We start from the raw sequence: 18,156 nt of genomic DNA, 5'->3' as shown, positions 1-18,156 counted from the left end.
GCTGTAGAAACTTTAGCTAATGCATCGTTATCATGTAAAAAGCAGTCAAACAGAGATAAAAGCTGGAGATGTAAATTACACAAGTTCTGTTCCTTTTATGTCTCTCTCGATTCTCGAAGAAGAAGCCAAGTCTTCTACTTGCTTTTGTCATGCATGTGTCAACCAAAGCTGCAGTAGTCGATAGATTTTGATCACCTGGTCTCGTAGCGAGTCTATTCTCTCTAATTCTAGAGAATAACGGTGATCTAGCAATCTCAGCTCAGCAATAATTATGCATGCAGGACTTTCGCCACGGCCCATAGGCAAGCAAGTGTAAAGCTTTGACAGAAAGATTAGGCAGATTCTTCAATCTGCCATAACTGCTTCTGCCGCCCAAGAATCACTTTCAAGTTGCCAAGGAAGTGTGGAGCGCAATCTGTCGAATCAAGAACAAAAACTCAGCCTCGTTTTTTTTTCTTTCCTGTACGGAATTTATATATTCTCTGCCGGGGAAGAATTGGATCAATATATATAAATATATATATAAAAATGGTTGCCGATGCCATGGCCATTTCCCCCCATGAAAGGATTGGCAGAATACGTTAGAAAGATTTGATTTACCTGTTTAGATTGTCTTCACATATTCGAAGATCATTAACGAGACAATGGAACATAATATATTAGGATGAACATATTCTGTTCTAGCTTTCACGTTGCATGATTCTTTTTCTTGGATGGATGGGAGAACTTTAAATTTCAGGGAAAAGCATGCCGCTTTAATTAACATTTCGGGAAATTATGGTCTCTTTTTTTCTTTTCTCCTTCGCCAGACAGGAAAAAATATAAAATAAATCTTATTTTTCCTCCTAAACAATCTTAAAGCGAATCAATCATGACGAGGTTAGCATTTTAAATGGTGCTTCATCATGTTATTTGATACGGTCCCCATGTTCTTACAAGACATATAATGAAAGTAGTACGTCCAACATTGTTTCTTCCTTTTCTAATTTGTTTTGGAGAGGTTTGGGAAATACTGGTGTTGGCTAAAAATGCTCTTTTGGATCTATCTATGTCAATTGGATTTGGCCTGCGATTGCTTCGTGCTTTTATCATTTGAAAATGTCGGATCATGGGAGAAAGTACAATTTCAATGATCAGTCTGCAAATTAATCTGGGAAACTCGGACCCGAATACTAGAATTCGACCCTTTTTTTTCTTCAATCAACCCCTTCCTAATCATTTCACTTCATAAATTTTGGATAAATTATAATAAATCTTATTAGATATGATCATGAAATTCGAGAGAACGTTAAAGATTTGGAAAATTTAGCAAAAAAACCTACTTTTATGCCCAAGATCACATCAATGACTATCTTTTCCATGTTTCAATTGATGGAGTTTTGGAGATAATAATAATAAAAATACTTCAATTAAAAAATAAATAGAGAGAATTTTGAAAAATAAACTCAAAACAAAACTGATCCAAATTCAATATATAGTATTCTCTATTTTTGTAAGTTTTTAATTAACTCGACGGTATTTTTCAAATTTCAATTGATGGATTTTTAGACATAAAATGGAGTTTGCATATTTTTTAATATATATATACATAGAAGAGATTTTTGCCATGCATGTCTTTGATTTTTTTTTATTATTATCACTGTGATTTTACAATACTCCGTTAGCCTCCCTGTAAACTTTAAGTCGCGCATTATCTTAGTTGTTGATGGAATTGCTTTACTTGCAATGTCTGCTCTTTATGTTCCTCGAATCACATTGACCAGCTTAATTATTATACTCCCATCGTTTGCCATGTACCCGGTTGAATATCGTAACTTTATTTATTATAATCGAACTATAATAGAAGTAGTAGGCTGGATACACATGAAAATCATTAAAAATATTATGAAAGATCATGTATATTAAAAAAAAATACCATTTCATGCTACATCCAAATAAAACTAAATGATATTTAACCATTGACTAAACTATAAAGTAAAAAACTAGATATGAATATAAATATTTAATCTCAAAATACAAGTCATAAACTCGTTAATATTTCATAAAAAACAATGTTTTATTTAAAAAAACAATAAAAAAAAAGACATTGTAGAAAAGCGATTAAATACAATTAAGGAAAAAAATAAGCTGGGCTACATGGAAAAAATGTCTCCTAGTATCAAATAAAATGTTGAAATTTTTTTGGTAAACTAAGTAAAATTAAATCATATTATATTATATCAAGAAATCATAAGAATTTTGTTAAAATTGAAAAAAAAAACCAATAAAGTACAATCCAATAAAAAACTAACATTGAAAGATGAAGCTAGAAGAAAAAAAAAACTAAAAGGATAAAAGAAAACAATGTACAAAAAAAGAGGCCTAGGTGGGTTAACATGTTTGGATTAGTTTATAATTATTTTTCTTTTGCAAGGAGCGAGCAACTTTATTTTTTTGAAAAACATAAATAACAAGTAGGTGATATGTTATCTAATGATCTAGTTTCAAGTGAATGGATGGTCATTGTAAATTGGGGTCCAGGTTTTTTCCTTCTAAAAACTCAATTTTATACTAATTTTTTACCCAAAACATTTAGAAAAAACACTTGCATTTCTTTACAAACTCATCCGCGACCTCAAAAAACTCAAAAAACTATAAATTGACATGAAAAAAAAAAACTTTTAGGCTCTTACCTCTCATATATATCATCAGGTGATGGAAATGATAAATAATTTCAAGTGGAACTTTTATTATCAAATAAAAATCATTAACACACAAATTAATTTTTTTTCCATTGTCATAATTTGTGTCAACTTAAACTCTTTCTCTCTTCATTCGTCCCAGGGATAGAAAATAAAAAAAAAGTTTTGTATCATAATTAAAAAATTAAAACCCGAGGGATCGAAGAGTTATTATTTAAAAAGAAAAGGACCAGAATCTACTTTGGATCCCATTTTTGAGACCACCATCCATTTCCTCCTCCTTTTACCGGCCCCCTTTGTTTTAATTTTGTCTCTTTCTTAGCAACTTTTGACAAATTAACCATGAATTTGGGCATGTAAAGGCTCAACCGAAAAAAAAAAACAGTGCTCAAGGATCAAATTAAAAAAACAACAGACATCGCTACAATATCTCTCTAACCCCTTAGATTGAAGGTAATACTTTTGTTGATTTATTATATTTATTTTTATTCTCGTCAATGAATAATCTTTTTTATCCTGAATGCATCCGAGGAGACCATCGGATTGAATATCAATTATATATATATATATATATATATAAAGAATTAGTTTATCCTGGACTGCACAGTGCAGTCCACAGTAAAACACTGATTCCTTTCTTAGATTTTTTTTTAAAAAAAAGTTATCTAATTTTTTTTAGTTTTTTTTTTTATGATTTTTGGGATTTTTTTTGCTTCTTTCTTTGTTTTTTTTTTAATTAATTATTTTAGTTTAGTTTAGTTTGTTAATATTAAAAATTTTTTTATTTAGTTATTAGACTTTGATGACACATATCCCGAGTTTCATGGCTTAACCTGGTTTCACGGGTGAACCCAGTTAATTCTGGGTTGACCCGTCAATTTTTTTTTTTATTTTCATAAATATTTTTGTTTAATTTAGTTTGTTAATGTTATTTTTTTGTATTTAGTTATCAGACTTTCATGACACAAATATTTGGTTTAACAGGTTAACATGATTTGACAAGTTAACCCGGATTTTTTTTCTTTTTAATTTTTTTTTTGTTTAGTTCAGTTTGTTAATATTCACTTTTTTTATTTCGTTACCAAACATTTATGACACGGATCTCGGGTTTAACGGGCTAACTTGGTTTGACGAGTTAACCTGAATTTTATTTTATTTTTCTTTTTAATTATTTTTTTCGTTTAGTTTAGTTTGTTAATGTTAAATTTCTTTCTATTTAGTTTTTTTTTATTTGAATTAATTTTATTTAATTAATTTAGTTTATTAATATTAAATTTTTTTCTAAGTAATTCTCAGCTGATGCCTTTAGTTTTTTTTATGCCTTTGACTGTGAACTGCACAGTGCAGTCTACAGTGAAAAGGCTGATGCTTTTTTTTTTCTTTTTAATTATTTTTTTTTCGTTTATTTTAAATTGTTAATGTTAAATTTTTTTCTATTTAGTTATTAAACTTTCATTACACGGATTATGGGTTTGACAAGTTAACCTGGTTTGACGAATTAGCCCAGTTAATTCTGGGTTAACCCATTAATTTGTTTTTTCTTTTTAATTATCAAACTTTCACGATGCGAATTCAAGGTATGACGAGTTAACCTGATTTGAAGGGTTAACCTAATTAATTAATTTTTTTTATTTTTTTCATTAGTTTTTTTCTTCCTGTTGGTTTTTTTTAACTAATCTATTTAATTATCACACTTTTATAAAACGATCTTGCAGCCAGATCCACGTCCAATGCTATTGGGTCTGGTATTGCATTCCAGACACTTTTATACTCAAGATTAACCCAAGTTTAATGTTACTATTAATATTATAAATATTACTCTTGGGTCAGACGTTGCAACCAAACCTGAGACTCTTAGGTATAACTTTGTAAAAAAGCTAACACTTTTAAATCTTAATCATTTTTAAAATATAAAAAATAATTGACTCGCGGCACCGCGTGGGGCATGTAAGTAGTATGAACTAAGACGCAATAATTTATCTCGGTCTTGTATCACAGAGATTAATCAAAGACACGTGGCGGAGTTCATGATCGGATCTTGAATCCTTGAGAATGCCAGGCACGGGTTTGGAGTAGAAATTGTATTTTCTCGAATACCTGCACGTGATCTCGATGGCTAGACGTCATCTATGACAATGATTATAAATTATTTATTTATCACCTCATTCGATGGCTTCAGATCATTCACCTGATCGAGAGTTTCTATATCTGATCTTATACTTTCTTTGACCACATCATCATCGTCATCGTCAAAAACAGTAGCATACAATTAATTACAACGCTGTTACCATGGCCAGTCATAGCACCGTGAGCAAGCCACTGTTTTGCTACACTCCCTCCTTGTATTTGAAGTCTCTCTCCGGCATCCTTTCTCCCGCCACTGTTTTGCTGCTACAATTGCACCATGTTATCCCTCATTCATCTGGTTCTTCAAATTATCATTTAAAGTTTAAATCTCAAAGGAATAAGTTTAAATCTCGAAGGAAGCTCGGACAGAAAAAACAGCAACGACAATATAAATCAATATTATTATTTTTTTAACTGTAGAGGTCTATGTTAGTTTACACATATTTTAACTAATTTTTAAAATTTTAAAGTTAGCGATTAGATAAGTCTTAACTAACCTAAAATTTATAATACTTAAATTAATAATATCTAAAAAATAAATTAAAAGTATGATCAGTGAAGTTACCTCCTTAAATTATATAAATCAATATTCTTGTTTGCAGTCCATGTGAGAAAGAAAGGAATGGATATAAATCTTCTAAATCTTGGTGCTTTTGATTACATATCACATATTTACAAAAATAAGATGTATCGTAAAAATTACCTTATTATCAAATTTGTTTACGTGTCAATTAAGATTGATTATGCGTTCTATATTAATATAATTTATTTAGAGAAATTCATACTAGTTTTAATATTTAAATTTTAAAATTAAAAAAACAGCCTTTTTAATCATCGATATTTATTTGCTGGTTCCAATTTTTTGTGAGGCATCAAGAGTCCCTCTGGCTAATGATTGAGAGAGGCTAGTAAAGGGTAAGCTATAGAGAAGTTAGTTTCTGTTTATTTGTTGAAAATTAATTTTTTTTTTAAAAATAAATTTTAGAAAAATAAATTATTTTTTAATATTTAATAGTGTAATGAAAAATAAATTAGAAAATATTTTATAGTATTTGGTTATGTCATGAAAAATAAGCTGAAAAATAACTTATTAATATTTTATTTTCTCAAGTTTATTAAAATAATAAGAAACAAATCTTACAAATTAAAAGGTTGAATGAGGATGAAATTGAAAAAAATATAATTTCATAAATTATCATAAAAAAATAAATAATAATTAAAATAATAGAAATCAAATCTAAAAAGTAAAATAAAAATGAAAGATAAAGAAATTAAAATAATAACAATTAATATTTCATAAATTATTTCAAATAAAATAAGTAACAATCAAAAGAATGAGAACCAAATTTTATAGATAAAAATTTAAATAAGAAAATGATAAGGGAAAAACAAATAATAATTATAAAAATGAGGACCAAAGTTAATATAAAAATTAAATTTTAAGAGATGAAATTGAAAAATAAATATTCAAAACAAAATATATATAGCAATCAAAAGTTTGAGAACAAAATTTAATATAATCAGCAAATAATATGACATTTCTAATTTTTTTACAATTTTCAGAAAGTATTTTCCGCCTAAATTTTTCAGAAAAATACTTTTATGGAAACCAAGCCAAATATTTTTTTAACTGGAAAGTATTTTTCGTTGAACAACTTTTCTAATAGCAAATAAATATAAAAAAATTTAAAAAATAATTTTTCAGAAACCACTTTTCATAAATAAACATAACCAAAAGACCTGTTGTAATTTGGGCATAAATTTTAGGCGTTAACTTTATGCCATGTTTCGGGATAGTAAGCTAAACAATGTTGTCACCGTGATCGGCTTATAGTCTCATCTTAGTCCCTTTTGTTTGCTGGGATTTTTTTAAGTATATTTTTTAAAAATAATTTATTTAATAATATCATAAAAAATAAATAGAAAAAATATTTTTTATTTTTTAATTATATCATGCAAAATAAACTAAAGAATATCTTATTAATATTTATTTTTTAAAATATTAATAAAATAAATAACGAGAGCAGATATAATATTAAAAAAAGATAAAGAAAAATAAACAATAAAAAAACAAAGATAAAAATTAATATAAAAAATAAAATAAAATAAAATGTAAAATATTAAATTAAAAAATCAGAATAAAATATATAATAATAAAAAATTGAAGATAATATAATTAATAAAGAAGATAATATTTTTAATTTCTTATAACTTTTAAAAAATATATCCCGCAAAAAATAAAACTGAATCCCAAGTCCATCCTGTCTCTCTTTAGGCAAGGAATGAAAAGAAAAAATAAAAATTACAACAAAGAAATTCATCATTGTATTATTCCTCTGAAGACCCTTGAAAACGGCGCCGTCTTATACCGCTTTCAAAGAAAAATATTATTATAGTATTATTTAGGTACCTCCGCGGCATAGAAGTTGCAGCCGTCTCCCATAATTCTTTTTTGTTTGTTTTTTTAACACTCTCCTCTCCTCCCTCAACATGTATAAATAAATAATACTAATAAGTTCCATTCTCTTTTTTCTCTCTCTGTTTTTCAAAAACCCACACAACGCTAAAGAAACTGCAAGACTGTTAAAAAAAGAAGAGGATAATCTTTGAAAAATCCTTTTGGATTTCTAGGGTTTGTTATCAAAAGAAAGCCAGAGCCATTGAAAAGAGGAGGGAAGATCGGATGGCTACACAAGGGCAGGCGGCGATGGACCATGCTGTCCTAGATGACATAATCAGACGGTTAACAGAAGTCCGATCAGCCAGACCAGGCAAGCAAGTTCAGCTATCGGAGGCTGAGATCAAGCAACTCTGTGTCGCTTCTCGTGAAATTTTTCTTCAACAACCTGTTCTGCTCGAGCTTGAAGCCCCCATCAAGATATGCGGTCCTCTAAATTACCCTAATTTTTCTAGTTTTTTCTTGTTGTATTTCTGCTGGGTTTTGTGGTATTTTCTTGATGGGTTACTTATCTTTTTATATACGATTGGAAGTGGAGGAGGCTGTTTTAAGAAAAGGGTACTTCAGGTTTTGTGTTTTTTTTTTAAAAAAAATTTCCTGGCTTCTTTTCGTTACTGCAATCTGTTATGTTCCTTTTACAGAGGCTTGAGTAAATTTTGTCTTGGGTTACTGAGTAATGCTGTCATCGAGTTGTGAAAAATGGAATGCTTATAAAACCTTAAAATCCTCTAGTGCTGAATGAAATTGGGTGTTGTGTTTATAACCTTTTGAGTTTCGACAAACCTGGAGCTGGCGATGTTTGTTAAGTAAACAAGTTTAGCTGTAAATTTGGCCCCGTTTGTTTTTTATTTGTCAATGTAATATGATTCATGCTAAAAAATTCAAGTATATTATCAAACTCAAAGGCATTCCATGGATTTGAGAAATAATTGGCATTTGAAATAATCAAAGGCCGATAATCAACTTAAAGTATGTAGCTAATATATAGCTCGGAGGGTAGACTATTGCCGTGGCTGCATATTTGATTTCTGTGTTGTTCTGCTGCAGCCTGGATCTGTTCCATCTGACACTGTCAAGATTTTCTTTGTGTTTCAGGTGACATTCATGGGCAATATAGTGATTTATTGAGACTTTTTGAGTATGGTGGTTTTCCTCCTGGGGCAAATTATCTTTTTTTGGGGGACTATGTTGATCGAGGAAAGCAAAGTTTGGAAACTATATGCCTTTTGCTTGCCTATAAGATTAAATATCCAGAGAACTTCTTTCTCTTACGAGGAAACCATGAATGTGCTTCTATAAATCGGATATATGGATTTTATGATGAATGTAAGCGGCGGTTTAATGTAAGGCTATGGAAATCCTTTACTGACAGTTTCAACTGCCTTCCTGTTGCTGCTTTGATAGATGACAAAATTTTGTGCATGCATGGCGGTCTTTCCCCTGATTTGACAAATTTGGATCAAATTAGAAACTTGCCCCGCCCAACTGCTGTTCCAGATACTGGTTTGCTGTGTGATTTACTCTGGTCGGATCCTGGTAGAGATGTTAAGGGATGGGGGATGAATGATAGAGGAGTTTCTTACACCTTTGGTCCTGATAAGGTGCAAGAATTCTTGACAAAGCATGATTTAGACCTTGTCTGTCGTGCACATCAGGTTGTTAACTTTTCCTCAGCTAGCCTATTCTCTTTTAGTAACTCATACCTCTCTTTCTGGACACTGAAGTGATTTTTATTTTTTCGTCTTGTTTTGGTCTAGGTTGTGGAAGATGGGTATGAATTCTTTGCCGACAGGCAACTTGTTACCATATTTTCAGCTCCCAACTACTGTGGTGAATTTGACAATGCTGGTGCTATGATGAGTGTTGATGAAAATTTGATGTGCTCCTTTCAAATTTTAAAGCCTGCTGAGAAAAAAGCGAAGTTCATGATGTCAAACAAAATGTGATGGCTGCAAATTATTAGTCCCTGGTCATACCCAAGGTCAGCTCAATAAAATTGCTTTTTTATGATGTGACATGGATATCATTATGATTATGCATGTTTCTGGCTTGTTGCTAATCCCAGCTGTTCTATTGTGGTTGGTAATTTTGTGGATTTCCTTTCCCGAGTTTAATGAATTCCATTCATATGATATGAAAAATGAAATCAATTGAAAGTTGCCAAATGATATAAATTTTATATTCATAGAAACACTCTAGAAAGGCTCTTTTCCTTTGCAAAACTAATTATGATGCATTCATACATAAAAACACACCCTCGAACGTAACCGTATATTCGTCAGTACACTTTCCGCTCATGTTTTAACCTCCAGGGCAGTATCTAAATTTTTGGTATTTAATCAACCTTTCTGCCCTATCTTCCATCTTTTATACTGATTTTTTCCCTCCCTGTTTTGGCAGGGAAACTGGCTAAAATTAAAGGTTTTCAGGTTTGAGTCTGCTAATTCTAGGAGACGCAGGCACGACCCGTGCATTATTTACTGTTTGGTGGGGGCAAAGCTTTCCAAATCATTTTTGGAGGCACATGCTGTGGGGTGTACCAAAAGTCCGAAGGAACTGTTTTTTTCTTTCCTTTTTTTTTCCGCATCTAATGTCTTTACTTTTCTCTGTAGTTCGTACTCCTGCGTATGTGCATATATTTGGCCTGGTAATTATAATTGTGATTGGGCATCGGAATTGGCCACATTTAGCTCTATACATAGCTCTAAGTTTCCCACTCTGTTCACAGATTCGAGTTCATTGCATTTACATCGGGGCATATTCTCATGTTACATGATGGTAAATGAAGTTTGGCCGCCCGTCCATTTTGATCGCCATATCCAGGGCATGCTTATAGTTAGGATCTGGTCCTTTCACCTACTACCATTGAATTACGGAGAAGTCTTTGTAGGAGAGATGGTTCGGATGTTAATAATGGTCCAGTCCAGTGGCTTCTACATTAGTCGGGGTGGACATTTTCAGAACTTGACACGATGTTCGTGTTTATTTGGGGGTTTGTCACACCCTTGGACCGGACTGGAAGTTGATGGTCCAGTCAATGATATATAGAGCTGGCGGTGGTTTTATATTCTCGCACAGCTTAGACGGCAGGTGCTATATTTACAATGGACAATGGTATCTACCGGCGTAAATGGAACAGCAATTTTGGGCAAAAGATTCCGGAGGAGACGTGACACATGTCCTCTATCGTTGAGGATTTTGCGTCTCTGATTTTATCTTATACCAGTTGGACCCCGTTCTATTAGCTCTCTGCACGAATGTGCTGATTCCGGGCCTATCGAGATCATTCCTCAGATTAACGATTGAAACATTTGAACTCAGTTCGTCCAAGTATTTTAGCCACGCCTAAAAAAGAAACAGTATTTATTATTATTCAGTGATTGTTTTTAATTTTTTTTTATAATATATTAAAATAATTTGTTTTTAAAAAATTATTTTTGATATAATATATTAAAATGATTCAAAAATATTAATTTAAAAAAAAATAAAAAAAATATTTTTTTTAAATACTTTTATAACATAAAAATAAAGCATTTAATTTGACCAAACTCCTGGAATGACTAATGGTTTCTTAAGCGGGAATGGATTAATATTAAAATTCCGAAAAACAAAAACGCCCAATTAGGTGGGTGGGGGGGGGGGGGGGGGGGGGTTGGGAGGGGGGGGTGGTGTTCGCAGTGCCCTCGAGAGAACGACAAATCTTGTACAAGCAGCCATTAATAATGATTATCATCAACAAGCATATTTGCTCATGTAAGATAAAATGTCTTTCCAATATGATAAAAGAAAATAAAAAAAATCAGGTTGCTAATCGCCCAAGCAGTAAAAAAGCAAGGTTGTTAATTTTATTTAAAATAATCAAAACATTTTATATTAATTTAAAAAATAAAATAAAATAGAACAATTTTTATTTTATTTTAAATCTCGATTCATTTTAGATTTTTTAGTTAAATTTCAGCTGGAATATTCTGGTTTCATTTTATATGTTTCGTTCCGGGCTTAAAAAACTATTAAATCAAATTAGTATTTTGTTTAAGTTGAATTATTTGAAGTTAAAATTATATTTAATTATGAATATTTAAAAATATTTTAAATTTTAAAATTATATTTATATTGCATAATTTATAATTAAGTTATTTTAAATTTAAATTATATTTATTAAATTATATATATACAACTCCAAAACAATACACTAAAATACTTCAAAATCAAAATATTTCATTTCAATTAAAAAAACAAAACACACACCTATCCTTTGTGAGAAGACTAAAGACATGGGAGCAAATAATCAGATGTAAGCAGGAGTAGGAGCGGTGGCCTAGTCCCAACTCCAAGTAGTCGTCGGGATTAAAGCCAGCAAAATCAAAAGGCAAGCGTCCCCGCCCACTTTTTTTAAAAAAACCCGCCCAAGAGAGGATATATATATAAAAAATACCTCCCCTCTCTTATTCAAATTCTTAACGACCCCTCCACTCATTTCCTCTCCTCCCCTCCTTTCGAAACTTAATGCCATAGTGGTGGGGTTTTTTTTTTTTGTTTGTCTTCTTTTTTTCAGACACCAAATTAAAAATAATTTTACAAAAAGAGAGGAAGATCCTCCATTTCCCAAATTTCTCTCCCTACCGCCATTTTATTATTATTTAGCTCTCTCAAAATTCTTAAAGATTTGAGAGATGATCAACTTGGCGGATCCATCAATGTCGTTGCTGGCGGCGAGTGGTGGCGACACCGTGAAGCTTTTCGATGTATCAGTGGAGCCAGGAGATCCATGTACTTTGAATTACACACCAAATCCGGGTTGCGTTGTTAACTCAGTCAAGTGGAATCATACTAGTGAGTCAATCACTCGCCCCCTCTTTACTCTCTCTTTATTTTCATTTACCTTTAATTTGCAAGTGCCCTTTTTTTTCGGTTAGTTGTAGAGTTTTTTCTTCGCTCGAATCTGCATTTCCCGATTTTTGGATTAATTAGGGTTTGTTTGGCTGTTTTTTTTTTATATATAAAAAAACGCAATTTTGATTTAGTGCTTAATTAAATAAAATTCCTAGTTTGGTACTACAATTTTTGGAAAGCAGAGTTTGATTTAATTGTGGTGTTCTGTTTTTGCAGATTTAGTTGTGGCTAGTGCTGGAGAAGATAAGAAGATTTCGTTGTGGAGGAAAAATGGGCAGAACATGGGGACAATTCCGGTTTCTGGGACGGATAGCGGGGACAGCATTGAGGTAATTCTCGTCGAAGTCAATTGATTCATTAAATTAGAAATTCTTACAAGTTTGGAGCATCAAATTGTTGAAAACTGTGTTTGTGGTGGATTGGATGGATGGTACTTGAAAAAAAAATTGGGATCTAAAAGATCGTCTTGCAAATAGAAAATTTGGTTGAATTTGAATGTACGAGTTATCAGAGGAGTGGTATCAATATGCATTTGTGCTCAACCTAAACTTTACCTGCGACCTCTTGTTACCCAACTTCAAGCGCGTTCCCCCCCCTAAATAATGCATGAGAAAATTTGAAGGTGGTAAACTCTTGAACTGGTGGCACAAAGATTTGATAACGTAATTTTGTTTCTTTCTTTCCAAAAACCACCATTGAAGATACAAGGAAGCATTTTGTTTCATAAGATTACTTTTGTGTACTTCAAGCATCAAAGTTGTCAACTGTTTGGGACTTGAATGGATGAGAAAAGGCATGCTCAGATCAACAAGGGAGACCAGGTTTCCTTATATTCCTTGATCTTCGCATTCTGCAAATACAATCTTCCACAGGCACCCTGTATCACATCACTTGCATGCTTGTTTGTAGCAAAACCTTTTTTAAAGAATTCCTCATGTGGAATTTTTTTTGTTACATTTCGAAACACCATGCATCCATTTTATTTGTTTTTCTCGTTGCCATGGTAACTTGATTTACACTGTCACGAGGGGGATTCTTTTTGGTCCACTACAACAAGTCATTGTTGGATATATTTTTATAATTTGTAGGAATCGTTATCAGCTATCAGCTTTAGCAACAAGGGATCTAGATATATATGCTCTGGAGGAAGCGGTCAAGTAGTAAGAATATGGGATCTGCAGAGGAAGCGCTGTATTAAATGGTTGAGGGGTCATACCAGTACAATAACAGGTGCTATGTACAATTGCAAAGATGAGCACCTGGCGTCCATAAGTTTGAGTGGGGATCTTATCCTTCACAACCTTGCATCTGGTGCAAGGGTGACAGAACTCAAGGACCCACACAAACAGGTTGTTTGCTCTTCCGCATTTGATGCTATCCTTCTGGTATTTGTTGTGTAACCTTCTTTCCTGCTAATTGTTCGTCTAATGGAATTTAAGATCAGGTACTAAGGGTTCTTGATTATTCACGAGTTAGCCGACACCTTTTGGTGACCGCAGGTGATGATGGTTCTGTACATTTGTGGGATGTAACCAGTCGCAGCCCAAAGGTTCGTATATATGAGTACTGGTAGTTTAGGTCACAAGTAACAAATGTGGCTGAGTAAGTTTATGCTGCAGTGAGATTTTCATATCTAACAAAGTTAAAACATGTTTATGCTCATTTTCCCATTTATCAGGTTCTAACTATGTGCTTTGCATATATGATCTTAGCACACCGTGAGGCTTTTGTATGATCAATTTTTGTTTCATCACTCCTATTTTTCTCCAGATCCTATTTATTTTTCCTGTAGTATTATGCTCTACTTTTTCAACGTTGCAAATAATGTTTTTAGCATGTAACTGACTTCATTTCTGTTTTACAGGTTTCGTGGTTGAAGCAACATTCTGCTCCAACTGTTGGTATTAGCTTCTCACCATCAAATGACAAGGTCTCCTGTTTGTTTTATTTTGTTGGATTGATATCCCCTTTCCCTTTTTCCCTCATCATACAAGAAAGAGACTAAACTTTCTATATGCTTTTGAAACAAAATAAGGCCTGAAGTTTCGGTAAAATTTGTTATCTATTCTTCATTATCAAATGCCTTTTCCCATTGCAGATAATAGCTAGTGTTGGACTGGATAAAAAACTATACACTTATGAATCAGGGTCTAGAAGGCACACATCTCTCATTTCTTATGAGGCGCCTTTTTCTTCGCTGGCTTTTAGAGATGATGGTTTGATTCTGGCAGCTGGAACCAGTAGTGGTAGGGTGGTGTTCTATGATGTTCGAGGAAAACCACAGCCTTTCACCGTTCTCCATGCTTATGGCAGTTCAGAGGTGGATTTTTGTTCCTGATACCCATGTTTGAATATTTCCTACGGTCTTTCTGCAGTTTCTTATCAGTCTATAAACTGTTTTATGTGACCACAATAAATATTGTGAAAAATGTTATTTTGAATCTCTTGCTTGAACTTGAAAACATCCATATGTTCCAAAACATAGAACCTTATACCCCACCAGCACAGTTCTGTGCAGAAGTTAATAGAGTAGTAACAAATATTAGGCAGAAAGAGATGTAAACGGGATTCTATAACATTATTAGAGTTACAAATATGAGAAATCCACCAATAGCTATTCACATTTCTTGATTTTAGTAAATGAGCTTATCAAGATTGGTTCTTTACATTGGCCTGGATAATCTGTGAACCTGTTGTTCTGTGTGTTCCTATCGTCTTTCCCATTAGGATGACTTAATTGATGTGCCGCTTAATGGATGATGCTGTAGAGAGAAATCAATTAGAGTAGGGTTACAACAGTGTGTGCAAGATTCAATTTTCGTGTTACATAAAACAGTTGGTTAAAAATGTGAAGGGATGATAAAAAAAAGAAGAAGATAGTGCCCCATTTACATGGACTGCTAGAGATGTCTACTTTTGGTATGCCATCTGAGAGCTTTGAGTGAATACTGGTCCAGGTTTCAGAAATCTCGTCACTAATATCATTTCACAAATTAAAAGGTATAATTACCTTAATTCTTGTAGTTTTGCGTGATGCTAACTAAATTATATTTCTCATCAGGCTGTTACAAGTTTATGCTGGCAAAGATCAAAACCAGTTATTGTAAATGAGAGCACCTGCACTCCTGAGATAGCTCTTTTGGGAGGTGCTGTTGATGATTCCATTCTTATGCCAGATCCACTTCCTTCTGTAACATCATCTGGTGTTGCTCTATCCACCTCTGTATCTGGCTCTGGTAATACTGGTCATTCAAGTCTTTCAATAGAATCATCATCTCTAACAGCAACCACTAGTGGACCTGCATCAACCATGTCCAATCTGACTTTAGCAGAGGAAACACCGCATCGAAGCCATCTTTGGCCTGGAACATTGATGAAATTAAATCCTCGATCTAGTTACAATTTCAAGGATGAAATGGAGGTGTTTTCCCCGCTTGTGGATGTTCAGCCTATCACACCCTCACTTGATAAGTTTTGGGATGATCAAGAGGGATTGAAAAAGGATAATCTATCTGTTGATAAGAAACCTTCATCGTTGTTGTTTCCTTCATCTAGTAGGAGATTTCATTTTCAAGAGGATGGAACCAATGATCATCCCATATTTGATTGGAAATCTAGTTCAACCTCAAGGCAGGTCTGACAGTTGTTATTCCAGAGGATATTTGCAACGTGCATATCTAATTCTTTCATTGATAATGGAGAAGAGAAGATGTATGCAATGCATGAAATATTTATTATTTTTGCCTGTGTTTGTATTTTACCTAATTTTTATGACCTTTCAATTTGATGGGATTAGACTAGTGAGCTTTATACTTCCATTGTTTCATGTATACGTGAAAATTTTAGCATATGCTCCTTCCATTATGCCGAATATTTGGAGCATTAATGAGTTATTTCACCAAAATCAACTGCTCAACTATATTTTTTCTACTACATGATGCTAAAGTTACTCCACAAGTCCCGGTACTTTCAGAGTTTTTAAAATTAAAATACCTTTTTGACTATTGAACTTGGCTTTCTTCCTTGAAGCATGCTTTCCTTGCTCTCTGTCAGTCAATATTGTTATAACATGATTGTCGGTTGATAATCTTAAATGTTTTGTTAAGTGATTTTTTGTATTTCCTGTATACAGTTGAACTTAATTCTGATTTCCCAGTGAACACGATTTGGGGTATTCAATATCTTCATAGACGTGACATGATTTTTCTTGCCTTTTTTTTGGCAGGATGAGGCCCGGTCTTTCACCTTACCGGGGGGATCTACTCCATCTCCATCTTCCAAGAGTGAAGATTCTTCCATCACTCCTCCAGAAGCATGGGGTGGTGAGAGACTATCTGATAAAATTGCTCACCTACTCCATCCACTAAATTTACCATCTCATTTTGCGATGACTTCTGGGAGTTCAACATTAGGATCAATGTTTTCTAGTTTGCAAGATCTGCCCTCTTCAACAAATCAGACATGTACGAGCTCATTGACTAATTCCAGCTGTACCTTTTCAAATCTGCACACCAGAGATGTCTCTTTGAATCAGGAGACTTCAATGGGATTTCCAGGACACATTTCCTCCAGTTCCATGTCTCTGTCAATAGGTACAAAACACATCACGGAACTAGCTAGCCTTGAAGCATGTGGACCAGCATCATTAAACCAACCTCGCAGGTTTTCAACTTTTGCCGAGAGGATAAACACTACTGCTTCCTTCAGTAATGGGACATCCCTCTCAGTGGTTTCACCAAAAACAAAGAAAACAGGAGTTGAAACTAGGGAAGAGCTGTTGAATAGCATATTGTCGAGGTCTGATGCATTGGCGGTCACAGAACCAGGAATTCTTCCAGCAATGAACGTAAGATCACTAGATGGCTTCAATTAATTGTTTCCTGCGGCTTCTAAGTGCTTTGGTGTTTCCTTTTGGAATCCCAAGGTAGCTTATCATGACAGAAGCCTTCAATATTGTGGTTTGAATTACAAGCATGGGCCCCATTTTGTGACTGATGCAAATTGTTGCCATCAACTTAAATACAGAGCAGTGAAGGAACTTGTGATGCTAAAACATTATTGACACATATTAGCTTTGTTTTCTCTATCTGATTATCAAGGCTCGTTAATTTGCAAAATATATTGGCAGGGAGGAGCCACACAGCCACACAAAATCCTTCAGCCAGATACACAGCAGGGGAGTTCATTCACGCTTCAGCTCTTCCAGCGTACTCTTGAAGAAACTCTGGATTCATTTCAGAAATCCATACATGAGGATATGAGGAGCCTTCATATAGAAATTCTTAGACAATTTCATATGCAGGAGGTATGCATGCAGCATTTATAGTTTTATTTTTCCCTTTTGTTGTATTTATATATGGAATTAATTTTGTGCATCGTCGAACAGATGGAATTGTCCGGTGTGATGAACTCAATCCTGGAAAACCAAGCTGAACTGATGAAAGAAATCAAGTCTCTTGGGAAAGAAAACTAAGAGCTCCATAAATTGCTTTGAGCTCCCATGAAGATGGGATTGTGATTCGTGACTATTTGTTGAAGGGTTTTGGGATCTGAATGTTCATTTCCGTCCTTTGCACTTCATTTTAGCTTATTTTATACGGAACTTCCCTCAGCAATTGTGGTGGAGATGTAAAAGACGGGGAAACTATTGAAGAAGCAGAGAAAAAAGCAAATGTGTCATTGCGGGTATGGTTCTTGCCTCAATAACGCACATTAAAATTTTTTGAGCTAATGAAAGAAGCTTTTCAGCGGATTCCCTCTATCTGGATCATGCAGCATTGAGTCTTACTATTACTGCTGAAAGAAAACGAATCACGTATTACTATTTCTGATGCCAAGGGGCACCACCGTATGTTTATTAACCTGCTAAAAGAGAAGAGTTGCTCACCATGTCATTATTGCTTCAGCTCCATTTTGGATGGATTGAGATGGAGGGGATATGCCTTGTTAAAATCCAGCACCTCTACTCCTCGAATTCTGTTTACAAATTCTTGTCTC

The 18,156-nt window shown here is 33.4% G+C and overlaps 2 protein-coding genes across 5 annotated transcripts; both read left to right on the top strand.

Annotated features, from left to right (window-relative positions):
- Positions 1-7,239: 7,239 nt before the first annotated feature.
- LOC133697591 (serine/threonine-protein phosphatase PP1 isozyme 4) lies at positions 7,240-9,961 on the top strand. Of its 2 annotated transcripts, none has more exons than XM_062120246.1 (4): positions 7,240-7,693; positions 8,362-8,921; positions 9,024-9,247; positions 9,688-9,961. In XM_062120246.1, the coding sequence occupies exons 1-3, from the start codon at positions 7,492-7,494 to the stop codon at positions 9,210-9,212; spliced, it is 951 nt and encodes a 316-aa protein (XP_061976230.1). In that variant the 5' UTR covers positions 7,240-7,491; the 3' UTR covers positions 9,213-9,247; positions 9,688-9,961. The 2 variants fall into 2 exon arrangements, with proteins under 2 accessions (XP_061976230.1, XP_061976229.1); XM_062120245.1 differs by having other exon boundaries at positions 9,667-9,961.
- A 1,758-nt stretch (positions 9,962-11,719) lies between these two features.
- LOC133697273 (protein NEDD1-like) lies at positions 11,720-17,920 on the top strand. Of its 3 annotated transcripts, XM_062119741.1 has the most exons (11): positions 11,721-12,099; positions 12,376-12,488; positions 13,248-13,508; positions 13,604-13,708; positions 14,024-14,089; positions 14,258-14,479; positions 15,221-15,793; positions 16,385-16,622; positions 16,752-17,005; positions 17,288-17,464; positions 17,546-17,920. In XM_062119741.1, the coding sequence occupies exons 1-11, from the start codon at positions 11,940-11,942 to the stop codon at positions 17,630-17,632; spliced, it is 2,256 nt and encodes a 751-aa protein (XP_061975725.1). In that variant the 5' UTR covers positions 11,721-11,939; the 3' UTR covers positions 17,633-17,920. The 3 variants fall into 3 exon arrangements, with proteins under 3 accessions (XP_061975724.1, XP_061975725.1, XP_061975726.1); XM_062119740.1 differs by having other exon boundaries at positions 11,720-12,099; positions 16,385-17,005; XM_062119742.1 differs by lacking the exons at positions 11,721-12,099; positions 12,376-12,488 and adding an exon at positions 12,534-12,980 and having other exon boundaries at positions 16,385-17,005.
- The last annotated feature ends 236 nt before the right edge of the window (positions 17,921-18,156 follow it).

The sequence above is a fragment of the Populus nigra genome, chromosome 6, assembly GCF_951802175.1.
Source record: "Populus nigra chromosome 6, ddPopNigr1.1, whole genome shotgun sequence".
NCBI lineage: Eukaryota > Viridiplantae > Streptophyta > Magnoliopsida > Malpighiales > Salicaceae > Populus > Populus nigra.
The sequence above is the reverse complement of the archived record's forward strand: the minus strand, read 5'-3'. Positions and strand labels throughout refer to the sequence as shown.

Coding starts and splice junctions, on each gene's coding strand:
- LOC133697591 (XM_062120246.1), top strand. CDS start 7,492: ATGGCTACACAAGGGCAGGCGGCGATGGACCATGCTGTCCTAGATGAC. Junction 7,694..8,361: donor AGCCCCCATCAAGATATGCG/GTCCTCTAAATT, acceptor TTTGTGTTTCAG/GTGACATTCATGGGCAATAT. Junction 8,922..9,023: donor TTGTCTGTCGTGCACATCAG/GTTGTTAACTTT, acceptor GTTTTGGTCTAG/GTTGTGGAAGATGGGTATGA.
- LOC133697273 (XM_062119740.1), top strand. CDS start 11,940: ATGATCAACTTGGCGGATCCATCAATGTCGTTGCTGGCGGCGAGTGGT. Junction 14,480..15,220: donor ATGCTTATGGCAGTTCAGAG/GTGGATTTTTGT, acceptor ATTTCTCATCAG/GCTGTTACAAGTTTATGCTG. Junction 17,465..17,545: donor GACAATTTCATATGCAGGAG/GTATGCATGCAG, acceptor ATCGTCGAACAG/ATGGAATTGTCCGGTGTGAT.